Source organism: Coregonus lavaretus (assembly GCF_964263955.1).
Source record: "Coregonus lavaretus genome assembly, chromosome: 3".
Classification (NCBI taxonomy): Eukaryota; Metazoa; Chordata; class Actinopteri; order Salmoniformes; family Salmonidae; genus Coregonus; species Coregonus lavaretus.
Window position 1 is genome coordinate 13,170,073 of NC_139990.1, and position 21,311 is coordinate 13,191,383.

Below are 21,311 nucleotides of genomic sequence, written 5' to 3' on the forward strand. Positions count from 1 at the left end.
TTTTCCCTTGTTCAACTGGCTCTGTTTATAGCCGTTGTTTCTGTGGACTTTATTAAAGTGTTTTTGGACTTGCATCTGCATCCTGCAATTGATTCCACACCACACCTACGCCCGGCCTTGACACTTTGTTGGCAATGACACAGGTCAAACGTTTTCTGTAAGTCTTCACAAGGTTTTCACACACTGTTGCTGGTATTTTGGCCCATTCCTCCATGCAGATCTCCTCTAGAGCAGTGATGTTTTGGGGCTGTCGCTGGGCAACACGGACTTTCAACTCCCTCCAAAGATTTTCTATGGGGTTGAGATCTGGAGACTGGCTAGGCCACTCCAGGACCTTGAAATGCTTCTTACGAAGCCACTCCTTCGTTGCCCGGGCGGTGTGTTTGGGATCATTGTCATGCTGAAAGACCCAGCCACGTTTCATCTTCAATGCCCTTGCTGATGGAAGGAGGTTTTCACTCAAAATCTCACGATACATGGCCCCATTCATTCTTTCCTTTACACGGATCAGTCGTCCTGGTCCCTTTGCAGAAAAACAGCCCCAAAGCATGATGTTTCCACCCCCATGCTTCACAGTAGGTATGGTGTTCTTTGGATGCAACTCAGCATTCTTTGTCCTCCAAACACAACGAGTTGAGTTTTTACCAAAAAGTTCTATTTTGGTTTCATCTGACCATATGACATTCTCCCAATCCTCTTCTGGATCATCCAAATGCACTCTAGCAAACTTCAGACGGGCCTGGACATGTACTGGCTTAAGCAGGGGGACACGTCTGGCACTGCAGGATTTGAGTCCCTGGCGGCGTAGTGTGTTACTGATGGTAGGCTTTGTTACTTTGGTCCCAGCTCTCTGCAGGTCATTCACTAGGTCCCCCCGTGTGGTTCTGGGATTTTTGCTCACCGTTCTTGTGATCATTTTGACCCCACGGGGTGAGATCTTGCGTGGAGCCCCAGATCGAGGGAGATTATCAGTGGTCTTGTATGTCTTCCATGTCCTAATAATTGCTCCCACAGTTGATTTCTTCAAACCAAGCTGCCTACCTATTGCAGATTCAGTCTTCCCAGCCTGGTGCAGGTCTACAATTTTGTTTCTGGTGTCCTTTGACAGCTCTTTGGTCTTGGCCATAGTGGAGTTTGGAGTGTGACTGTTTGAGGTTGTGGACAGGTGTCTTTTATACTGATAACAAGTTCAAACAGGTGCCATTAATACAGGTAACGAGTGGAGGACAGAGGAGCCTCTTAAAGAAGAAGTTACAGGTCTGTGAGAGCCAGAAATCTTGCTTGTTTGTAGGTGACCAAATACTTATTTTCCACCATAATTTGCAAATAAATTCATAAAAAATCCTACAATGTGATTTTCTGGATTTTTTTTTCTCAATTTGTCTGTCATAGTTGACGTGTACCTATGATGAAAATTACAGGCCTCTCTCATCTTTTTAAGTGGGAGAACTTGCACAATTGGTGGCTGACTAAATACTTTTTTTCCCCACTGTAAGTGTTCTTTTCCAAGACCAATCTGCTAATGTTGTGCAACTAATCTGTTTTGAGTAAAAATAATGTTATTTTAAAGCTGGTGATGCCAGTGACCAGTTTCCACTTAGTGTCAGTTAATGTGAGTGTCACGCCCTGGCATTGGGGACTATGTTATGTTGAGCCAGGGTGTGTAAGTCTATGTTTAATTTTCTATGTTGGTCTGAGTGACTCCCAATCAGAGGCAACGAGTGTCAGCTGGGTGTCTCTGATTGGGAGCCATATTTAACTGTTTGTCTTGCACTTTGTGTTTTGTGGTTTCTTGTTCCTTTTGGTTGTGTATCGAAGGACTTCACGTTTCGTTCTTTGTTTTGATCGTGTGATCTAGAAAATAAATATCAATATGTTCACCCGCAACGCTGCGCCTTGGTCTCCCTCATTAGACGATCGTGACAGAAGAAACCACCTTAACCAGACCAAGCAGCGTGTTCAGGAGCCATCGCTGGCAGATCTCCGTGGCAACCTCGACTGGATCAAGCAGCGTGACGAGGAGAGAGGATGGACGTGGGAGGAGATGATTGCGAGTCTGGCAAGAGGGAGGAGAGACCCCCAGGAAATTTTTAGGGGGGGGCTCACGACGTCGGGGCAGCAGGTGTACGGGTTAGAGCGGTGCAAAGCGTTGGCAGAGAAGGCCGCCAGGTTAGGGGGGCCACTGGGCACAGAGGAGAGGGAAAGTGTGGAGGCACGGCGAGAGGTACTGGGGTGTGTTACCAGTCCGGTCCGGCCCGTTCCTGATCCCTGCGTGGGGCCAGTGGTGTGTGTCCCCAGTACGGTCCGGCCTGTTCCTGCCATTCCCACCAAGTCAGTGGTGCGCGTCGTCAGCCCAGCCCGGCCTGTTCCTGCCATTCCCACCAAGTCAGTGGTGCGCGTCGTCAGCCCGGCCCGGCCTGTTCCTGCCATTCCCACCAAGTCAGTGGTGTGCGTCGACAGCCCAGCCCGGCCTGTCCCTGCTCCACGCACAAAGCCTACGGTGTGCGTCGCCAGCCCAGCCCGGTCTATTCCTGCTCCCCGCACCAAACCTACGGTGTGCGTCGACAGCCCAGCCCGGCCCGTTCCTGCTCTCCGCACCAAGTCTGTGGTGCGCGTCGCCAGCCCAGTCCGGCCCATCCAAGCTTCCCGCACCAAGCCAGTGGTGTGCGTCGTCAGTCCGGCACGGCCCGTGCCTGCTCTCCGCACCAAGTCTGTGGTGCGCGTCGCCAGCCCGGTCCGGCCCGTCCAAGCTCCCCGCACCGGGTCAGTGGTGCGCGTCGTCAGCCCGGTCCGGCTCATTCCTGCTCCCCGCACCAAGTCAGTGGTGCGCGTCGTCAGCCCGGTCCGGCTCATTCCTGCTCCCCGCACCAAGTCAGGGGTGCGCTTCGTCAGCCCGGTCCGGCCTGTTCCTCCTCCACGCAGCAAGCCAGGGGTGTGCGTCGTCAGTCCAGCACAACCCGTGCCTGGGTCATGTCCGGAGCCGGATCCGCCGCCGAGGCGGTGTGCCCACCCGGTCCCTCCCCTGTTGTGGTTGTTTGGCGCGGCCGGAGTCCGCGCCTTTGGGGGGGGGGTACTGTCACGCCCTGGCTCTGGGGACTATGTTATGTTGAGCCAGGGTGTGTAAGTCTATGTTTAATTTTCTATGTTGGTCTGAGTGACTCCCAATCAGAGGCAACGAGTGTCAGCTGGGTGTCTCTGATTGGGAGCCATATTTAACTGTTTGTCTTGCACTTTGTGTTTTGTGGTTTCTTGTTCCTTTTGGTTGTGTATCGAAGGACTTCACGTTTCGTTCTTTGTTTTGATCGTGTGATCTAGAAAATAAATATCAATATGTTCACCCGCAACGCTGCGCCTTGGTCGCCCTCATTAGACGATCGTGACAGAGAGCAATAGAAGAGGAGGAACTAGACCAGTGATGGAAGCTTTATAATGGTGATTCCTCATGAAACCAGGACAAAAAAATACCATGATTTGGGGGATTTTCACAACATTTAATGAATAGAATGGTCCTTTGGAGGAAGGATTGTTGACATATATTTGACATTTGTATCTAAAAGCATAATTGAGAAATAATAAACGTTTGCATATTTATGACATTTTGGCCTTACCCAGATCTCCTTTAAGACTCCATAATATTTAATATGTAGGTGTTACAAAGCAAAAATTGGCGTCAAATGAAGCTTTACCACTTGTTCTGAAATATGAGTGGTATTTTGATTTCAATAACATTTTCCATACATTAATTTATTAATATAGAAAAATATGAACATTAACATTTAAAATATAAATTTTTTGATTTGGGTAATTTTTCAATATATTGTTGAACATAATATAGTCTAAGGGCATATGAAAGACAGACAGGGAAAATAGATGATCTATGTCAGAAAATAAATTGAGCAAAACAGTGCTGTTGCTTAGCACTGTAAACATATCAACCCACAGTGTCATGTGATATCCTGTTTTTGGTGTGGATAGTTAAGTGCAAGCTATGGGTGTCAATTCTATGGATGTCAAGTCTCTTGTTATTCTAACTGCATTATACACCCAAACTACAGTGTCACTTAAAATTACTTTGTTCAGCTTTACATTGGCTGTGTTATTTTCTCATAGTATTTTCTTTACAATGGTGAGGGAAGGCAAAAATGTTTATGGCAAGATAGGGGAAGTTTATAGGAAGTAATACTTTGAAATGAGTGCAGTAAAAGTGTGTGTGTGTGTGTGTCTGTGTGTTAGATTCAAAGACAGCATGTGACCTCTCCACCAGTAAGTGATTGCATGCAGTTAAGCAAACAAGTTCTCAGTCATGTGTCATCTATTACAAGACTATTAGATGGTTCATAATTAAATCAATAGTTTACTGGAATTCAACAACTTCTAGTTGACACTGTTTCAAAGTTAAAGGGTAGAGAGGAACATTGCCCGATATCTGCTGGTCTGCATCTGCTGGGAATTGGATATTTGAGAGGTTTAATTCATTATTTAGTAAAGAACAGCTATAATGTCATAAATACCAGCTAAATTCAAAATATCACCATACTGAATCTGGCCCATTGAATAGGCATAACACTCAGTGCTTGACTTGGGCAGGCAGGAGCTCACCGGAGCCGAGTACCGGCAAGTACCACATGTTCTACTGCTTGAGCCCCTGTTCATCTTATAGAATATTAGCTCAAAAGCATTGTGGAGCTCCTACACCTAAATATAAACAATACCGACACCCAAAATGAGTACCGGAACCTATTTCAGTCCAAGTCAAGCACTGATAACACTACATAACTAGCTATGATGTAGCAATAGCTGTATGATGTAATAGCCTACTGTATCAATGTATTAACTGACTCCCGTAGCAAACTGTCATAACACAAGCGCAGACAATATTTCAATCTGTCTGCCTCTACACAGCAGTGTAGTCAATTTCATTAAGGCACTTTTTCACTGAGGGCTTACTTCTGGGTCAACATGTTTCACAAGATGAATCATCTGCTTGATTGGGTCAGATATTATGTCTTCATATTGGGTCTCCATGTGAACAGAAGTCTTGCCCTGTTCTGTTGTGTCCTTTGGGGCGCTCAGCCTTGAGAGGATAAGGCCTATACACACAGCCCTTAAAATCAGAACGACAGCCACAGTTCCAACAGCAGAAAACAAGTGCTGAGAAAAATCTAGCACTTTGTCTTCCTTCCTCGTCTTGATATGTTATCGTCCTGTTTGTCATCATTGCTGCCTGAGATCAATCAAAAACATAGGTCCACCAACTACATTTAATTTCCCTGAGACATGGAGATATCAAAATGACTAGTTAATTAACTAGCTAACAGTGTGACGTTATTCACACTTGCTAATCTATAATGACGGTATTCTATTCTATTTCCTACAACTGATTCTAGTGTAAACAAACACACATTACATTGGAATAAACAACAGCAGAGCATTGTCGTTATTCCAAATGTTTATTGGTGAAAAATCCCAATACAATTGATGGGTTATTGTTCTGTAGTCACAGTCACTGTGTTTCAGTCAGTGAACATGTCCAGGTAGCACTCCAGTGTAAAGTCCTCCCTGTCGGCCAGTGGGTTGCGGTCCAGGCCATATAATGTGACCCTGTGTCACGCCCTGGCTCTGGGGACTCTAGTATGTTGAGCCAGGGTGTGAGTTTTCATTGGGTTTTGTTCTAGTTTAGTATTTCTATGTTGGCCAGGGTGGCTTCCAATCGGAGACGGCTGTAGCTCGTTGTCTCTGATTGGGAGCCATTCTTAGGTAGCCGTTTGGCATTGTTTGGTGTGGGATCTTGTTCCAGTATAGGTTTGTGCTAGAACCGAGGACGTCACGTTATCGTTTTTGTTCGTGTGTTCATTCTAAATAATAAAAGTATGTTCGCCTTCAACGCTGCGCCTTGGTCCACTGTTTCCAACGATCGTGACAGAAGATCTGGGTATCTTGGAACCGCTGAGAGCCCATCCGTGGCTCGAGTCAGAAACCTCCTGATGCTGTCTTGTCTCAGGTGTTTCAACAGGGCCCATGTATCTCTGAAGTGGTCAAGGTCAGCTGGTGAGGTGGGGGAGCATGGTACACAGGAAGACGTTGCCAGGATGCCGATGGTGCTGCGTGGTACACCTGGTATACCCCACCTGCACTGTAAGGGGCAGGGGCAGCATTGTTCACAAGTAATGTCACTGCTGGTCCTGAATACACAAAATGTAAAAATAAACAAGTTATACAATCTGTGTAATATACAATACTATTTGCAGAGACATTCTTTTCATATTTGCTGTCAAAGCTATGGACCCAACCTGACACACACGGCAGGCTGGGAGCAGAACAGGGTCAGCTGGCGGTAAGTGCTTTGCCCAAGGGCACAATGGCACTGGGTATAGAACATAGGAAATTGAAGCCAGCAACTCTCTGACTGCAACTTCCTCCAGATTTCCCTGTCCGTCCTGGGATTCAAACTCTGGTTACTAGCCTGGTCCAGGATCTATTGGTGCTCTTGCTCCATTGTCAAGCCAAAAAACGTTGAGGCTACAGCCATGTTATGGCTCATCTGACAGTGTACACGTCATTAAGGATACAACAAGTATGCATAAACATGTCATCAGTAATATCAACTTACCATTTTCTCGCTGAAAGGCAAAAGGAAGATCACCTTCCAAAATGGGCTGAAAGTGCATGGTTGGTTATCAATGTACCTTCAGCCACCTAGGGAAATGAAATAATTTGCCAAATGCCACCGAAACTGGCTATTTATGCAGACAGGTGTTTATGATGTTATATATGGGGTTTATGATGTAAAAACTGTCCACACTTGCAGTCAACTGTCCTTATGGCAACATTGTGTGTGTTCAGTTTTGCTCAGGAGACAACCGTTTTGCAAACATGCATCTTATCAGAATTACCAGTATGCTTCCAATTCTGGTTCATGAACACACTTTGAGTGAATTGTGATGTCACACTGATTAATGTGCTAAAGCATGTGTTCCATTTCTTACCAGTGCCTCGGTGGTTAGTTATAGAAAAGGCATGAACAAAGACTGAAGAAAATACAAGATAACAGACAAATGTGGTGACAACTTTATTCATGCTTTCAGAAAGAAATGTAATAGCATGACAACATAACTAGGTAGGTCAAATGACTTTGAATATATAATGATGAAAAGCAAATCACACAAATAAAAACAAAAACACACAACTACATTTACACTCTTTAAAAACAGCTAGTATTTACAGCTAGTCAAATACAGTTGTTAATCAAAATAATGTATCTACCCCACATAAGACGTAGACATTCGGAAAGAACCTTGTCAGATCATCAAACCACTCTTCTTGTTGATGTGCTAATAGTATTTAAAGTCTTCACTCAATCATAACATTCAATCAAAAGCTGAACCACTCCTCCATACACGATTAAGGTGCTTGATTAGGAACACGACTGTACACATGTTAATAGTTGTGCTCTACAATAACCTAGGAAACTGCAAATTAGATAATGGCAAACTACACGGTTTGAGTATTCATTAAGAAATTCAAGGTATATTTCTATCTATGACAGAGGGTAGTTTCTATTAATTTGAGTTGTATAATTAAGCAATAATGCCCGAGGTGGTGTGGTATATGGCCAGTATACCACGGCTAAGGGCTGTTTTTTGCACGACGCAACGCAGAGTGCCTGGACGCAGCCCTTAGCCGTGGTATATTGGCCATATATCACAAAACCCTGAGGAGCCTTATTGCTATTTTAACTGGTTACCAACGTAATTAGACCAGTAAAACTAAATATTTTGTCTTACCCGTGGAATACGGTCTGATATACCATGGCTTTCATCCAATCAGAATTCAGGGCTCAAACCACCCAGTTTATAATTCAAAGTATATTTCTATCTATGACAGAGGGTAGTTTATATTAATTTGAGTTCATTTTTCAAAAGGTTCTCCACAATGTAGGTAAGAATCATATTACAAATGTGGTATTAAAACAGGTTTTCATTAAATCTAGGTAGTTCTACAAACTCTTCAACTGAGTTTGATAGGCAGGGAAGTCATTTATCAAAAACGCACAAAGTCCCTTGCAGGTTATTAATTGATCCTCTTTATGCATATCATGAAAATATGAAAATTGATGTAAAAATTCAGTTGGTCAAATACAAATCAGCAGTAGGTAGGGATCACAAAACCTTACGCAAGTCCCTCGTAGGCACAAACTCAGAGGAAGAGGAGTAAATTACTGATAATGAATCACAATCAATCAATATTGTACCAATTGGGAACAGAGTGGTGGAAGGAACTTAATATCTTAAAAATTACTCAATTTCAGGGACATTTGCCTTTCAATTCATGTCAACGGATCACACATTAACACTGAGACGGATCACCCAATATTAGTAAACAACTGGTCCAATTCCACAGATTGTACAGACCGGACATTACAAGCAGAGAAATATTGGAACACCACATTTTGGCTTCATCCCAAATGGCACCCTATTCCATAGTGCACTACCTTTGGCCAGAGCCCTAGTAGTGTTATGTAGGGGATAGTGTAATTTCAGACTTAGCTCACTGTACCTCTAAATTGTGATTTATCGGCAGATTTAAATGGACTAGATTAATCTGTCAAAATAATACACATTATTGTGTTAGGACAGGTCTAACTTTGAGAATAGTAGACTGGTCCCAGATCTGTTGGTTCAACTTCTCTGACTATCATACAGATTTCAGACCAGATTACTGAGAGAACTCTTTCGGGGGTTATCCTCATCCATAGACAAAGGAAAGTTATTACTTCATACACATTTACAGTTCAAAGTGGTTTGGAGGAGTCTGGAGTGCCACCATGAAATTTTACATTGTCACAGTGACAGGTTGAATTTGAAATGCATTAATAAAGTGCATAATGATTTGGTACTGAAATATTGTGGTACTTAAGTGTTTTTTAGACATTAAAATAATTATTTTTGTCAGTAGTCTCATTTTTCCCTCAACTGCACATTTGGCCTATACTCCCAACAAAATGGTAAGCTAACACAGAAATGCATGACAGTGGGGTCTTCATCAGTAGATGGGTGGTGAAGAGGAAGGTGGAACACAGTGAACCATCTTCGGCTGGGGTGGCCAACCATCCTCCTGGAGAGCTACTGGGTGCACACGTTTATCTCTGCTCTAACATTCCTTATTCAGCTGATCAGCTGTGTTAGAGAAGGGCTGGAAACAAAAGCCTACACACACAGTAGCTCTCCAGATTTGCCAGGTTTCCCAGATCCCTGAACTAAGACTAGCATCCAAGGACCCTCACCAGGACCAGGCTCAGGTCAGGCAAGGCAGAGGGGCAGCATGGGGGTTACTCTGGGGGCATTGGGGCATTAGATACCTTGGGCTGTGCCCCCCTCACAGTGGTGGTGTTACCTCCACAGTCTACATACTGGTACATCTCCTGAGTGACCTGCTCCATGTGGCCAAAGTACGATGTGGTCACAGTCACCCTGGAAACAACAAGATGATTCAATTTAATTAAATATAACATTAACAAGTATTACATGGGAGAATGGGAACCAGGCTTCTGTGGTCCTGTGTGAATGATTAAAGAGACGTGTGCAGACCGCATACTTACTGCATCATAACCACGATGTTGTGCACCTTTATGGTGTGCAGGGTGCAGTAATCACTGGGAAATAGAAGAACAGACACTTCAGTCAGATTGGCTGTTTCAGGTGATGAGCAAATAAATAATATTGTCCACCAGTCGGCTTTCTCTGTCGAACCGTCTGGTTTCACAGTTTCAGAAAGGGACTTGAATGGAGCCTATGGCAGGAGAGGGAAAAAGTCCCGTTGGATTTTCATTGGCTGATCTCTCAGTCCATCACCATCTAGCATAACCCTTGAAACCCCCTCTACGTTGTGGATTTCAAAGAAGGAGCAGCGCAAGTGATAGGCTAAACAAGAAACGAAGTTCGGGAAATCGGAAAGTATGAATCTAAGACAGGGATCTTCAACCTGATCTTGCCCAGGGACCCCCTCCCAGGAAAACCGGCAACCCAAGGACCCCCAACATACATAAGAAAGGACCTGTCCACATTATAATTGGAAGAGGAAGTGTAAACTAGTCTATTAGCTAGTAAAGTAACTGCAAACACATTTTTGCTAAGAGCAGCTGTTTAGCTTGTTAAAATAAAGGTTAGCCATGTGTTGGCAAAAATGTATGTCCAAGTCAAGAAAGCTTACCAGCCGCACTTGCCACACTGGTATCCTTTTCACAGGTGCTTTTTTAAAGCCTATGTCAGATACTCCAGTGAGTGTAATTGCCTCAATATACAGCGCCTACGGAAAGTATTCAGACCCCGTGACTTTTTCCACATTTTGTTACGATACAGCCTTATTCGAAAATGTATTAAACATTTTTTCCCCCTCATCAATCTACACACAACACCCCATAACGACTGTCAACCACCGCATTCTTATTGGCAGACTAAATAGCCTTGGTTTCTCAAATGACTGCCTTGCCTGGTTCACTAACTACTTCTCAGATAGAGTTCAATGTGTCAAATCGGAGGGCCTGTTGTCTGGACCTCTGGCAGTCTCTATGGGGGTGCCACAGGGTTCAATTCTTGGGCCGACTCTTTTCTCCGTGTATATCAATGATGTCGCTCTTGCTGCTGGTGATTCTCAGATCCACCTCTACGCAGACGACACCATTTTGTATACATCTGGCCCTTCATTGGACACTGTGTTAACAAACCTCCAAATGAGCTTCAATGCCATACAACACTCCTTCAGTAGCCTCCAACTGCCCTTAAACACTAGTAAAACTAAACGCATGCTCTTCAATCGAACGCTGCTGGCACCCGCCCACCCGACTAGAATCACTACTCTCGACGGGTCTGACCTAGAGTATGTGGACAACTACAAATACCTAGGTGTCTGGTTAGACTGTAAACTCTCCTTCCAGACTCACATTTAGAATCTCCAATCCAAAGTTAAATCTAGAATCGGCTTCCTATTTCGCAACAAAGCCTCCTTCACTCATGCTGCCAAACATGCCCTCGTAAAACTGACTATCCTACCGATCCTTGACTTCGGCGATGTCATTTACAAAATAGCCTCCAACACTCTACTCAGCAAATTGGATGTAGTCTATCACAGTGCCATCCGTATATAATATTAAAACACATTTTAAAAAAATGACAAAGCAGAAACAGGTTTTATAAAAATAAACCTGAAATATCACATTTATATAGTTATTCAGACCCTTTACTCAGTACTTTGTTGAAGCACCTTTGGCAGCGATTACTGCATCGAGTCTTCTTGGGTATGACGCTACAAGCTTGGCACACCTTTATTTGAGGAGTTTCTCCCATTCTTCTCTGCAGATCCTCTCAAGCTCTGTCAGGTTGGATTGGGAGCGTTGCTGCACAGCTATTTTCAGGTCTCTCCAGAGATGTTCGATAGGGTTCAAGTCCGGGCTTTGGCTGGGCCACTCAAGGACATTCAGAGACTTGTCCCGAAGCCACTCCTGCGTTGTCTTGGCTGTGTGCTTAGGATAGTTGTCCTGTTGGAAGGTGAATTTTCACCCTAGTCTGAGGTCCTGAGTGCTCTGGAGCAGGTTTTCATTAAGTAGTTCTCTGTACTTCGCTCCGTTCATCTTTGCCTCGATCCTGACTAGTCTCCCAGTCCCTGCTGCTGAAATAAATTCCCACAGCATGATGCTGCCACCACCATGCTTCACCGTAGGGATGGTGCCAGGTTTCCTCCAGACGTGACGTATGGCATTCAGGCCAAAGAGTTCAATCTTGGTTTCATCAGCCCAGAGAATCTTGTTTCTCATGGTCTGAGAGTCTCAGGTGCCTTTTGGCAAACTCCAAGCAGGCTGTCATGTGCCTTTTCCTGAGGAGTGGCTTCAGTCTGGCCACTCTACCATAAAGGCCTGATTGGTGGAATGCTGCAGAGATGGTTGTCCTTCTGGAAGGTTCTCCCATCTCAACAGAGGAACTCTAGAGCTCTGTCAGAGTGACCATCGGGTTCTTGGACACCTCCCTGACCAAGGCCCTTCTCCCTCGATTGCTCAGTTTGGCCAGGCAGCCAGCTCTAGGAAGAGTTTTGGTGGTTCCAAACTTCTTCCATTTAAGTATGATGGAGGCCACTGTGTTCTTGGGGATCTTTAATGCTGCAGACATTTGTTGGTACCCTTCCCCAGATCTGTGCCTCGACACAATCCTGTCTCGGAGCTCTACGGGCAATTCCTTTGACCTCATGGATTGGTTTTTGCTCTGACATGCACTGTCAACTGTGGGACCTTATATAGACAGGTGTGTGCCTTTCCAAATCATGTCCAATCAATTGAATTTACCACAGATAGACTCCAATCAAGTTGTAGAAACATCTCAAGGATGATCAATGGAAACAGGATGCACCTGAGCTCAATTTCGAGTCTAATAGAAAAGGGTCTGAATACTTATGTAAATAAGGTTTTTCTGTTTTTCTGTCTAAAAAACTGTTTTCGCTTTGTCATTATGGGGTGTTGTGTGTAGATTGCAAAAAAAATATATATATATTTTATCAATTTTAGAATAAGGCCGTAACGTAACAAAATTTGGAAAAAGTCAAGAGTTCTGTATGAAGTTAAGAAATAAAGTTAGAAGATATTCTCCTCTTTTCTATTGTAGGTATGTAATAACAAATTAAAAAGTTGTTGCTAGCGATATACATATAAAAACAATAATAATAATGTTCTCTTAATTTTTTTTCATGGACCCCCTGCAGTATCTCCGCGGACCCCCGGTTGAATACCCCTGACATATAAATATGTCTTCCCATAAACGTTACATGCCCAAGCTCAGAATCAATAGTGCTTCCCAAAAAATTATATGGTCACTGTGATCTAACATTTATAGGCGATTTTCTGAATATTTCAAAGTCCCAATGAATCCAGCTGTGGCAGACTCTCGGTGCCTCTCCCGCCTCGATTTTAACATGTGCCCCTTTCAAGTCCCACTTTGTTTCACACTGTTTCCAGGTTCTATATGTGGTAACAAATGAGCCTGGGGAAGAGGTTAAGCAAGAACTAAGAGGACTGCACACCGCAATCTGTACTGCCATAGGTTTTCTTTAAAACAAAGTCTCGACCATTAGGTCTTTGTCAGGCTCCCAGTGTTCTCATAATACTATTACTGTGATGTACTGGGTTGTACTTACTACATGTAACTCATCTCGTCTGCTATAATGGTGGGAACCATGTAGTCAACCTGGGAACAACACAACACACAGGGTTATGATCAAAAAAGGTGAGATGGGAAAAAAGTGCTTGAAGAACCAAAATAGGAAATTACACTGAAATACTGTGTGACAAGTTAAGGGATGCAGGACCAGGAAGAGGTGTCTGAATCAAATTTTTTTTTTTTTAAACAGCTATGGGTTGTTGGGTCTTGAATTGGGTGAAACTGGAGTTTCTGCTGCATGTCCAATAATGATTGTTTTGTAATAACCACACTATTAGAGCGCAGTTACCATGTTATTACCAGGGGTGAAAGTAGACTCATAGAATTACATATATAATCCCTATTAATTCAATAGGATCTCTGTGTGCCTAGTCGTAACGATTTGTCATTTAACGTTTTAAATGTATTACCTATCATTGTGGCATAAACACAACCAGTCATGATGTTTTCATCCGATTGTCAAACAATCACTTCAAAAGGCCTCTTTACTAGGCTACCCAGGCACCTTCATCCACTCGCAACATATTTCCAGCCTACAAACAGTGGTGAATGGAAAGAGACATCTGTTACACAAAACAACAAAGTGTAATGACATTTGGTGATTGTCATTAGGCCAAAATGTATGCGTCCACTGCTGCTTGCGCGTCTCGGTGTTGGCCACTCATCTCTGCCTTGGCAAAATGCCAGTGTTCTCGTCGAACCACATCGCATTTTGCGGTGTAGGCTAAGTCCATTCGCTCATTTTTCATGCCTCTGACATGTGGTAATGATAAAAAGTGGTGCAATAGCCTACAATTTTCTTGACATTTTGTTTTAATTATTGTGCTAGGCTCATGTACCCCCACTATTTATTTTGCCGGGACGCCTCACTCACCCCTGGTTATTACAGAGTTGTTACCATGTTATTACAGAGTTGTTACAGCGTTGTCACCATGTTATTACAGAGTTGTTACCATGTTATTACAGAGTTGTTACCATGTTATTACAGAGTTGTTACAGCGTTGTCACCATGTTATTACAGAGTTGTTACCATGTTATTACAGAGCTGTTACCATGTTATTACAGAGTTGTTACCATGTTATTACAGAGCTGTTACCATGTTATTACAGAGCTGTGTACCTGCTGCATGCCCAGAGGACTGATAGCGGTGATGTTATTGATGCGGGACTTCCCGATCACCGTCTTGGAGAACTGGACCTGGGCTGAGATGTTGGACACCTCTACACTGTAGTAGTTGTTATTGGTGATGTTCAGAGTGTTCTGGAAGGAAGAATAATATTTTGTCATTTTATGATCTCAGAAATTAGTATTTGTCTTTTAACCTTACCCTCCGACAAAAACACACACACACACACACAGGTTGGAAGCCAGAGTTAGCCAGTGCGGCAACCCTGGAGCAGTTTAGGAGAAGTGCCTTGCTCAAGGGCTCAATTGCCAGGGATGGCAGGATACCTAGAATCCCACTATATTTGTGACCCAACTCATCTGCCCGAACATTGCCAACCTTTGGAGCAAAGAACAGGTTGATAAGGAAAAGCAGTCTCCTCCTGTGACTGTCCTACTTTGTGATCCAAATCATCATGGTGTGGTTAGACCAGAGGAGAGAGGCTCACCGTCACGTTGAGATAGACAATCCTCTTGTCCTCGTCGTAGGTGACGAAGACAGACTTGACGCCCACATAAGAGACGTCTATGGTACGAGGGAACAGGAAGAAGACAGCCAGGCTGGACAGCAGCAGACACACAGCCACTGAGGCCGTCACATACAGCTTTCTGTGAAAGAGAGAGTCAAAGACAGGGTCAGGAGTAGCAATTTTCCAAATGCAGGATTCAAAGAATATTACAAGAAAGGAATAGTTACTCGCAAAGTTGCAGTCACATCGGAAAACATTATTGTGACGTTTATCCTACAGCTAGAGATACCAACCCAACAACATTCCACTTACGTTCTCCTGGGCCTGAGTCTCTGGTCACTGTATGGGATCAACGCCACCAACTGGTTCTCTTGGCCTGCGTAATGCAAGGAAATATTTTAAACACTGATCTTAAACAGCTGATCATCTGACATAACTACAGCACAACACAACATTACAGCAATACTAGGGGTGTACCGATTCACCGACAGGCATCAATCCCTGGTTCAACTGTTTAAGATGAGTGCATCAGTTCGCGGGAGCCCAAACCGATCCAAAATCGGTCAGAAAATCGATTCAAACGTTACGGACCGCCGGTTCACTAACGTTTTTTACTATAAAAAAAATAAAATACCTCTAAATCTTTTGTGACTGAATTGATGCTTCCTCTCCTTCAGCAGCCTATCGAACTAAGCATGTCAATGCACATGACAGTCATTGATCTCCAAGTCAGACAACAACTGTGCGCACAGAGCGCCGCAGCTTGCGGCAACGAGAGCCTATCCCTGATCTAATATTTGTATATCTGCGTGGCACCTTCAGCACTTAAATTATTGTAAAATGGCTTTCGCAATGTCAAATCATAGGCTTTATTAGTTGGGTGACAACCAATGTAATTTGCAGGGTCATTGTTAACAAATGCGCTGTAGAAAATTGTGTTTTACTGGCAGAGTTGTGTAGGCTACCGGAGTGGACACAACTCACATCTTGCTGATTGCACATCTTACTGCTAATTGGGGCTTTCCAATTGCCAGGTTCACCATAAGATATAGTTTTGGTAGTTTCGCTTTAAACAGTCAGTGCATTTGGTCATTTTTACATGAACAGGGTGAAGTTGTAAATTCATAACAAGGACAGCAATCATTTTGGCGAGCTGCACTGTAGGCCTATGGTCAAACGGTCAAAACCATTTGCTGTTGAGACAGGTGAAATCCAAAGCTGTGCTATATTAATTGGCTGTCATAGCTAGAGCCTGACCAATTAAATCATTTCACTGATCTTATTGGCCAATATTGGTATTTTACCGATTTTGGATGATAATTCCACAAATATTCGATAAATAGGATGAAAAAGGTATAATTTAAAACTTTATAATTATGATTAGGAGGCTCAAAGAAAAGTTAACACAAAATAGTGGGAAGTTGCTTTCTCAGCAAAATCTCTTACAGAGCTAGCCTGGTTCCAAATATGCATGTGCTTCAGGGAAGCAAACAGAGCTGTGGAGTAGCACCACCTGAATCTTAGGCATAGAGTATGCGGAAAACGACTAGAGCAGGCTCTCACCACTGGAGGGTGTAATGACATGCTGTAACGTCCTCAAACAAGTGTATGAACATCTACTTCTCTGTTTTGTGTGCCAAAACTAAGGCTACTGTGTGGCCTAGGGAAAAACTGGAAGGAAAATAGTCAAGTTATTTGTCATAGAGCCATGAAGGAGTGACTGCATAGCTGCAGTGTTTTTCCCATAAAACCCAGGGGTTATTATTTGACTGTGCCTGTGCGTGGGTTTGGGTGCGTGCGTTCATGCGCCTTCAGTCATGTGGTGTTCCTAGGTGTGGATTGGTGCTGGCCCTCAGATCTGCTTCTCTTACGCTATTGGCACCTATGCCGCCGCCTCAAGGAAAAACTTAGGAAAATAGTTTTTTCTCCATAAGATTTTTTCCATTCAATTGTGAAATAATTAATGGCTAGATAGCTATCGAATCGTGTTTGAAAGGAGAGATTCACATCACTAATAATTACTGTACAACATTGTTATCCCTCAAAGGGGACATTCACCAGGCTTTGACACAGCTTTGATTATAGTGAGTCTACAGGCAAAGCACGTGTCATTCATATGCCAAATTCAGTGATTGGTCTCATTCCCTCAAGCCCACAGAGTGAGTCTGAATCACACTATTCATTATCCACAAGAGAGCACCCTTGTGGTTTTCCATACACATCAGCACTTCAACTGCAGTCTGACTACGACCCTGAACTGAGCAAATCACCCAGTCATATTCATTCAAATGATATAGCAGCTTAACTAAGTTATCTGGGACCAGGCTAGTAGTATTCTACTCCTCCTGTTTACCTCTAGGTATCCTGCCTGTATCCTGACAGCTGGGACATGTGACGCTGTCCCTGCCAGTGAACTCTACATAAGTATGTGTGTGTGTGTGTGTGGTGCTCACCTCTAGGTATCCTCCCAGTGCCCTGGCAGCTGGGACATGTGACGCTGTCCCGGCCTGTGAACTCTACGTAGGGGAACTGGGACACGTCCTCTCTCTTCCCATCATCCTCCTGGGTGGTGGTGGTCAGGGAGTCATTGTGGCATGCCTGCTTGGGCAGCAGGGAGAGGGCCTTCCCCATGGTCACACCTGGAGGAGAGAGGAGAGGGTCAAAGGTTACTGATTGGCATTTGTTTGCCAAGACAATAAAGGCGTTTTAAATAATGAAGTTAAATCCTTCTGTTTTCTTCAAGAGTACCTTAATGGGAAAACTAAGTCCCACAATAAATGTTTCTATATTTTTTGTTTAGTAAGTGAGGGCCATCATTCCCTATATGTTTTCTTACTGGTTGCCTGTTAGAGCAGGGCTGGAGAAAAATACTGTATTTGACAAAGACAAATAGAAGCTAGCTAGCCAGACATTGATTAGGTAACATTGGCAGGCTGGCTTCTTCAAGTCAAAAAGAAATGGCCAAACAACAAGGTCTATAGCTAGTTAAAGGTACAGTGAGGGAAACAATTATTTGATCCCCTGCTGATTTTGTACGTTTGCCTACTACAAAGACATGATCAGTCTATAATTTGAATGGTAGGTTTATTTGAACAGTGAGAGACAGAATAACAACAAAAAAATCCAGAAAAATACATGTCAAAAATGTTATACATTGATTTGCATTTTAATGAGTACTTGGTGGCAAAACCCTTGTTGGCAATCACAGAGGTCAGACGTTTCTTGTAGTTGGCCACCAGGTTTGCACACATCTCAGGAGGGATTTTGTTCCACTCCTCTTTGCAGATCTTCTCCAAGTCATTAAGGTTTCGAGGCTGACGTTTGGCAACTCGAACCTTCAGCTCCCTCCACAGATTTTCTATGGGATTAAGTTCTGGAGACTGGCTAGGCCACTCCAGGACCTTAATATGCTTCTTCTTGAGCCACTCCTTTGTTGCCTTGGCTGTGTGTTTTGGGTCATTGTCATGCTGGAATAACCATCCACGACCCATTTTCAATGCCCTGGCTGAGGGAAGGAGGTTCTCACCCAAGATTTGACGGTACATGGCCCCGTCCATCGTCCCTTTGATGCGGTGAAGTTGTTCTGTCCCCTTAGCAGAAAAACACCCCCAAAGCATAATGTTTCCACCTCCATGTTTGACGGTGGGGATGGTGTTCTTGGGGTCATGGGCAACATTCCTCCTCCTCCAAACACGGCGAGTTGAGTTGATGCCAAAGAGCTCGATTTTGGTCTTATCTGACCACAACACTTTCACCCAGTTCTCCTCTGAATCATTCAGATGTTCATTGGCAAACTTCAGACGGCCCTGTATATGTGCTTTCTTGAGCGGGCGCTGCAGGATTTCAGTCTTTCACAGCGTAGTGTGTTACCAATTGTTTTCTTGGTGACTATGGTCCCAGCTGCCTTGAGATCATTGACAAGATCCTCCCGTGTAGTTCTGGGCTGATTCCTCACCGTTCTCATGATCATTGCAACTCCACGTGGTGAGATCTTGCATGGAGCCCCAGGCAGAGGGAGATTGACAGTTATTTTGTGTTTCTTCCATTTGCGAATAGTCGCACCAACTCGTCACCTTCTCACCAAGCTGCTTGGCGATGGTCTTGTAGCCCATTCCAGCCTTGTGTAGGTCTACAATCTTGTCCCTGACATCCTTGGAGAGCTCTTTGGTCTTGGCCATGGTGGAGAGTTTGGAATCTGATTGATTGATTGCTTCTGTGGACAGGTGTCTTTTATACAGGTAACAAACTGAGATTACTTTTCTCCGTGTATATCAATGATGTCGCTCTTGCTGCTGGTGACTCTCAGATCCACCTCTACGCAGACGACACCATTTTGTATACATCTGGCCCTTCATTGGACACTGTGTTAACAAACCTCCAAACGAGCTTCAATGCCATACAACAATCCTTCAGTAGTATCCAACTGCTCTTAAACACTAGTAAAACTAAATGCATGCTTTTCAATCGAACGCTGCTGGCACCCGCCCACCCGACTAGAATCACCACTCTCGACGGGTCTGACCTAGAGTATGTGGACAACTACAAATACCTAGGTGTCTGGTTAGACTGTAAACTCAACTTCCAGACTCACATAAAGAATCTCCAATCCAAAGTTAAATCTAGAATCGGCTATTTCGCAACAAAGCCTCCTTCACTCATGCTGCCAAACATGCCCTCGTAAAACTGACTATCCTACCGATCCTTGACTTCGGTGATGTCATTTACAAAATAGCCTCCAACACTCTACTCAGCAAATTGGATGTAGTCTATCACAGTGCCATCCGTTTTGTCTCCAAAGCCCCATACACTACCCACCACTGTGACCTGTACGCTCTTGTTGGCTGGTCCTCACTACATGTTCGTCGTCAAACCCACTGGCTCCAGGCCATCTATAAATCACTGCTAGGCAAATCCCCGCCTTATCTTAGCTCATTGGTCACCATAGCAGCACCCACCCGTAGTCTGCGCTCCAGCAGGTATATCTCACTGGTCATTCCCAAAGCCAACACCTCCTTTGGCCGCCATTCCTTCCAGTTCTCTGCTGCCAATGACTGGAACGAATTGCAAAAATCTCTGAAGCTGGAGACACTTATCTCCCTCACTAATTTTAAGCATCAGTTGTCAGAGCACCTTACCGATCACTGCACCTGTACACAGCCCATCTGAAATTAGCCCACCCAACTACCTCATCCCTATATTGTTATTTATTTTGCACCCCAGTATCTCTATTTGCACATAATCTCTTGCACATCTAGCATTCCAGTGTTAATACTATTGTAATTATTCTGCACTATAGCCTATTTATTGCCTTACCTCCATAACTTGCTACATTTGCACACACTGTATATATATTTTCTGTTGTATTTTTGACTTTATGTTTTTTACCCCATATGTAACTCTGTGTTGTTTTTATTGCACTGCTTTGCTTTATCTTGGCCAGGTCGCAGTTGTAAATGAGAACCTGTTCTCAACTGGCTTACCTGGTTAAATAAAGGTGAAATAAAAAAAATAAAAAAAATTAGGAGCACTCCCTTTAAGAGTGTGCTCCTAATCTCAGCTCGTTACCTGTATAAAAGACACCTGGGAGCCAAAAATCTTTCTGATTGAGAGGGGATCAAATACTTATTTCCCTCATTAAAATGCAAATCAATTTATAACATTTTTGACATGCGTTTTTCTGGATTTTTTTGTTGTTATTCTGTCTCTCACTGTTCAAATAAACCTACCATTACAATTATAGACTGAATTTCTTTGTCAGTGGGCAAACGTACAAAATCAGCAGGGGATCAAATACTTTTTCCCCTCACTGTACAATGATATCAAGGGAACCTACCTAGATAAGCTAGCTAACATGATAACGGGCTTTAGCTAACAAACGGGAAACTTCATATTTGTTTAATTCACTGTTCCACTACACTCGACATCATGCTGTTTGCGCTTCATCGCTAAATAACTTTAGTCAATTAAGCTCAATTGAGTTTCCTCATTGGGTTAGCAAGAGAGTCTTTTGACTGTCGACTGGTTTGTAAACTAGCTAGCTAGTAAATAAACTATCATAACATAAACTGGCTAACAAGCTAGCTAGATAGCGAAAATGGGTGCAACAAGATAACGTTAGCAGGTTAGCTAACGATAGCAGCAGGCCACTGTTGTTTGATATGCACTACAATAAAATCAAATGACAGACATCATAACGACACAAAATATATTTAACTGCATACTATTTATTCAACGGTGAAATTAAATTACTATTGTCCGTCTTACCAGAATACGAGTTATGTTTTTCCTTGCAATCGTTTTAGGTTATACAGGTCTTGTTTATCATCAAACAAACTGACATGCGCAGTGCATTTCAGTTGATGACGTACCTGTCTTCTTCTCAGAGGTTTAACGGCGGTTGGCATCCAATAAATGTTGCATTACCGCCACCTACTAGACTGGAGTATTTATTTTTATTTTATTTTATTTCACCTTTATT

General features: G+C 43.5%; 1 protein-coding gene across 1 annotated transcript; it reads right to left on the bottom strand.

Annotated features, from left to right (window-relative positions):
• Positions 1-7,056: 7,056 nt before the first annotated feature.
• Positions 7,057-21,178, bottom strand: LOC311119381 (transmembrane protein 106B-like). Its single transcript, XM_084157736.1, has 8 exons — positions 21,098-21,178; positions 17,287-17,472; positions 15,146-15,209; positions 14,813-14,972; positions 14,319-14,459; positions 13,177-13,226; positions 9,599-9,652; positions 7,057-9,470 (listed from the first exon to the last, which is right to left on the bottom strand). Exons 2-8 carry the CDS (start codon positions 17,462-17,464, stop codon positions 9,329-9,331), a joined length of 789 nt encoding a protein of 262 aa, XP_084013862.1. The 5' UTR covers positions 17,465-17,472; positions 21,098-21,178; the 3' UTR covers positions 7,057-9,328.
• Between the last annotated feature and the right edge of the window lie 133 nt (positions 21,179-21,311).

What these genes read in the sequence shown, in the direction of transcription:
- LOC311119381 (XM_084157736.1), bottom strand. Translation starts at nt 17,464, where the DNA reads ATGGGGAAGGCCCTCTCCCTGCTGCCCAAGCAGGCATGCCACAATGAC. An exon ending in CACTGGGAGGATACCTAGAG is followed by an intron (nt 15,210 to 17,286) that starts GTGAGCACCACA and finishes TGCATTACGCAG; the next exon opens with GCCAAGAGAACCAGTTGGTG. An exon ending in AGACTCAGGCCCAGGAGAAC is followed by an intron (nt 14,973 to 15,145) that starts GTAAGTGGAATG and finishes TCTCTTTCACAG; the next exon opens with AAAGCTGTATGTGACGGCCT.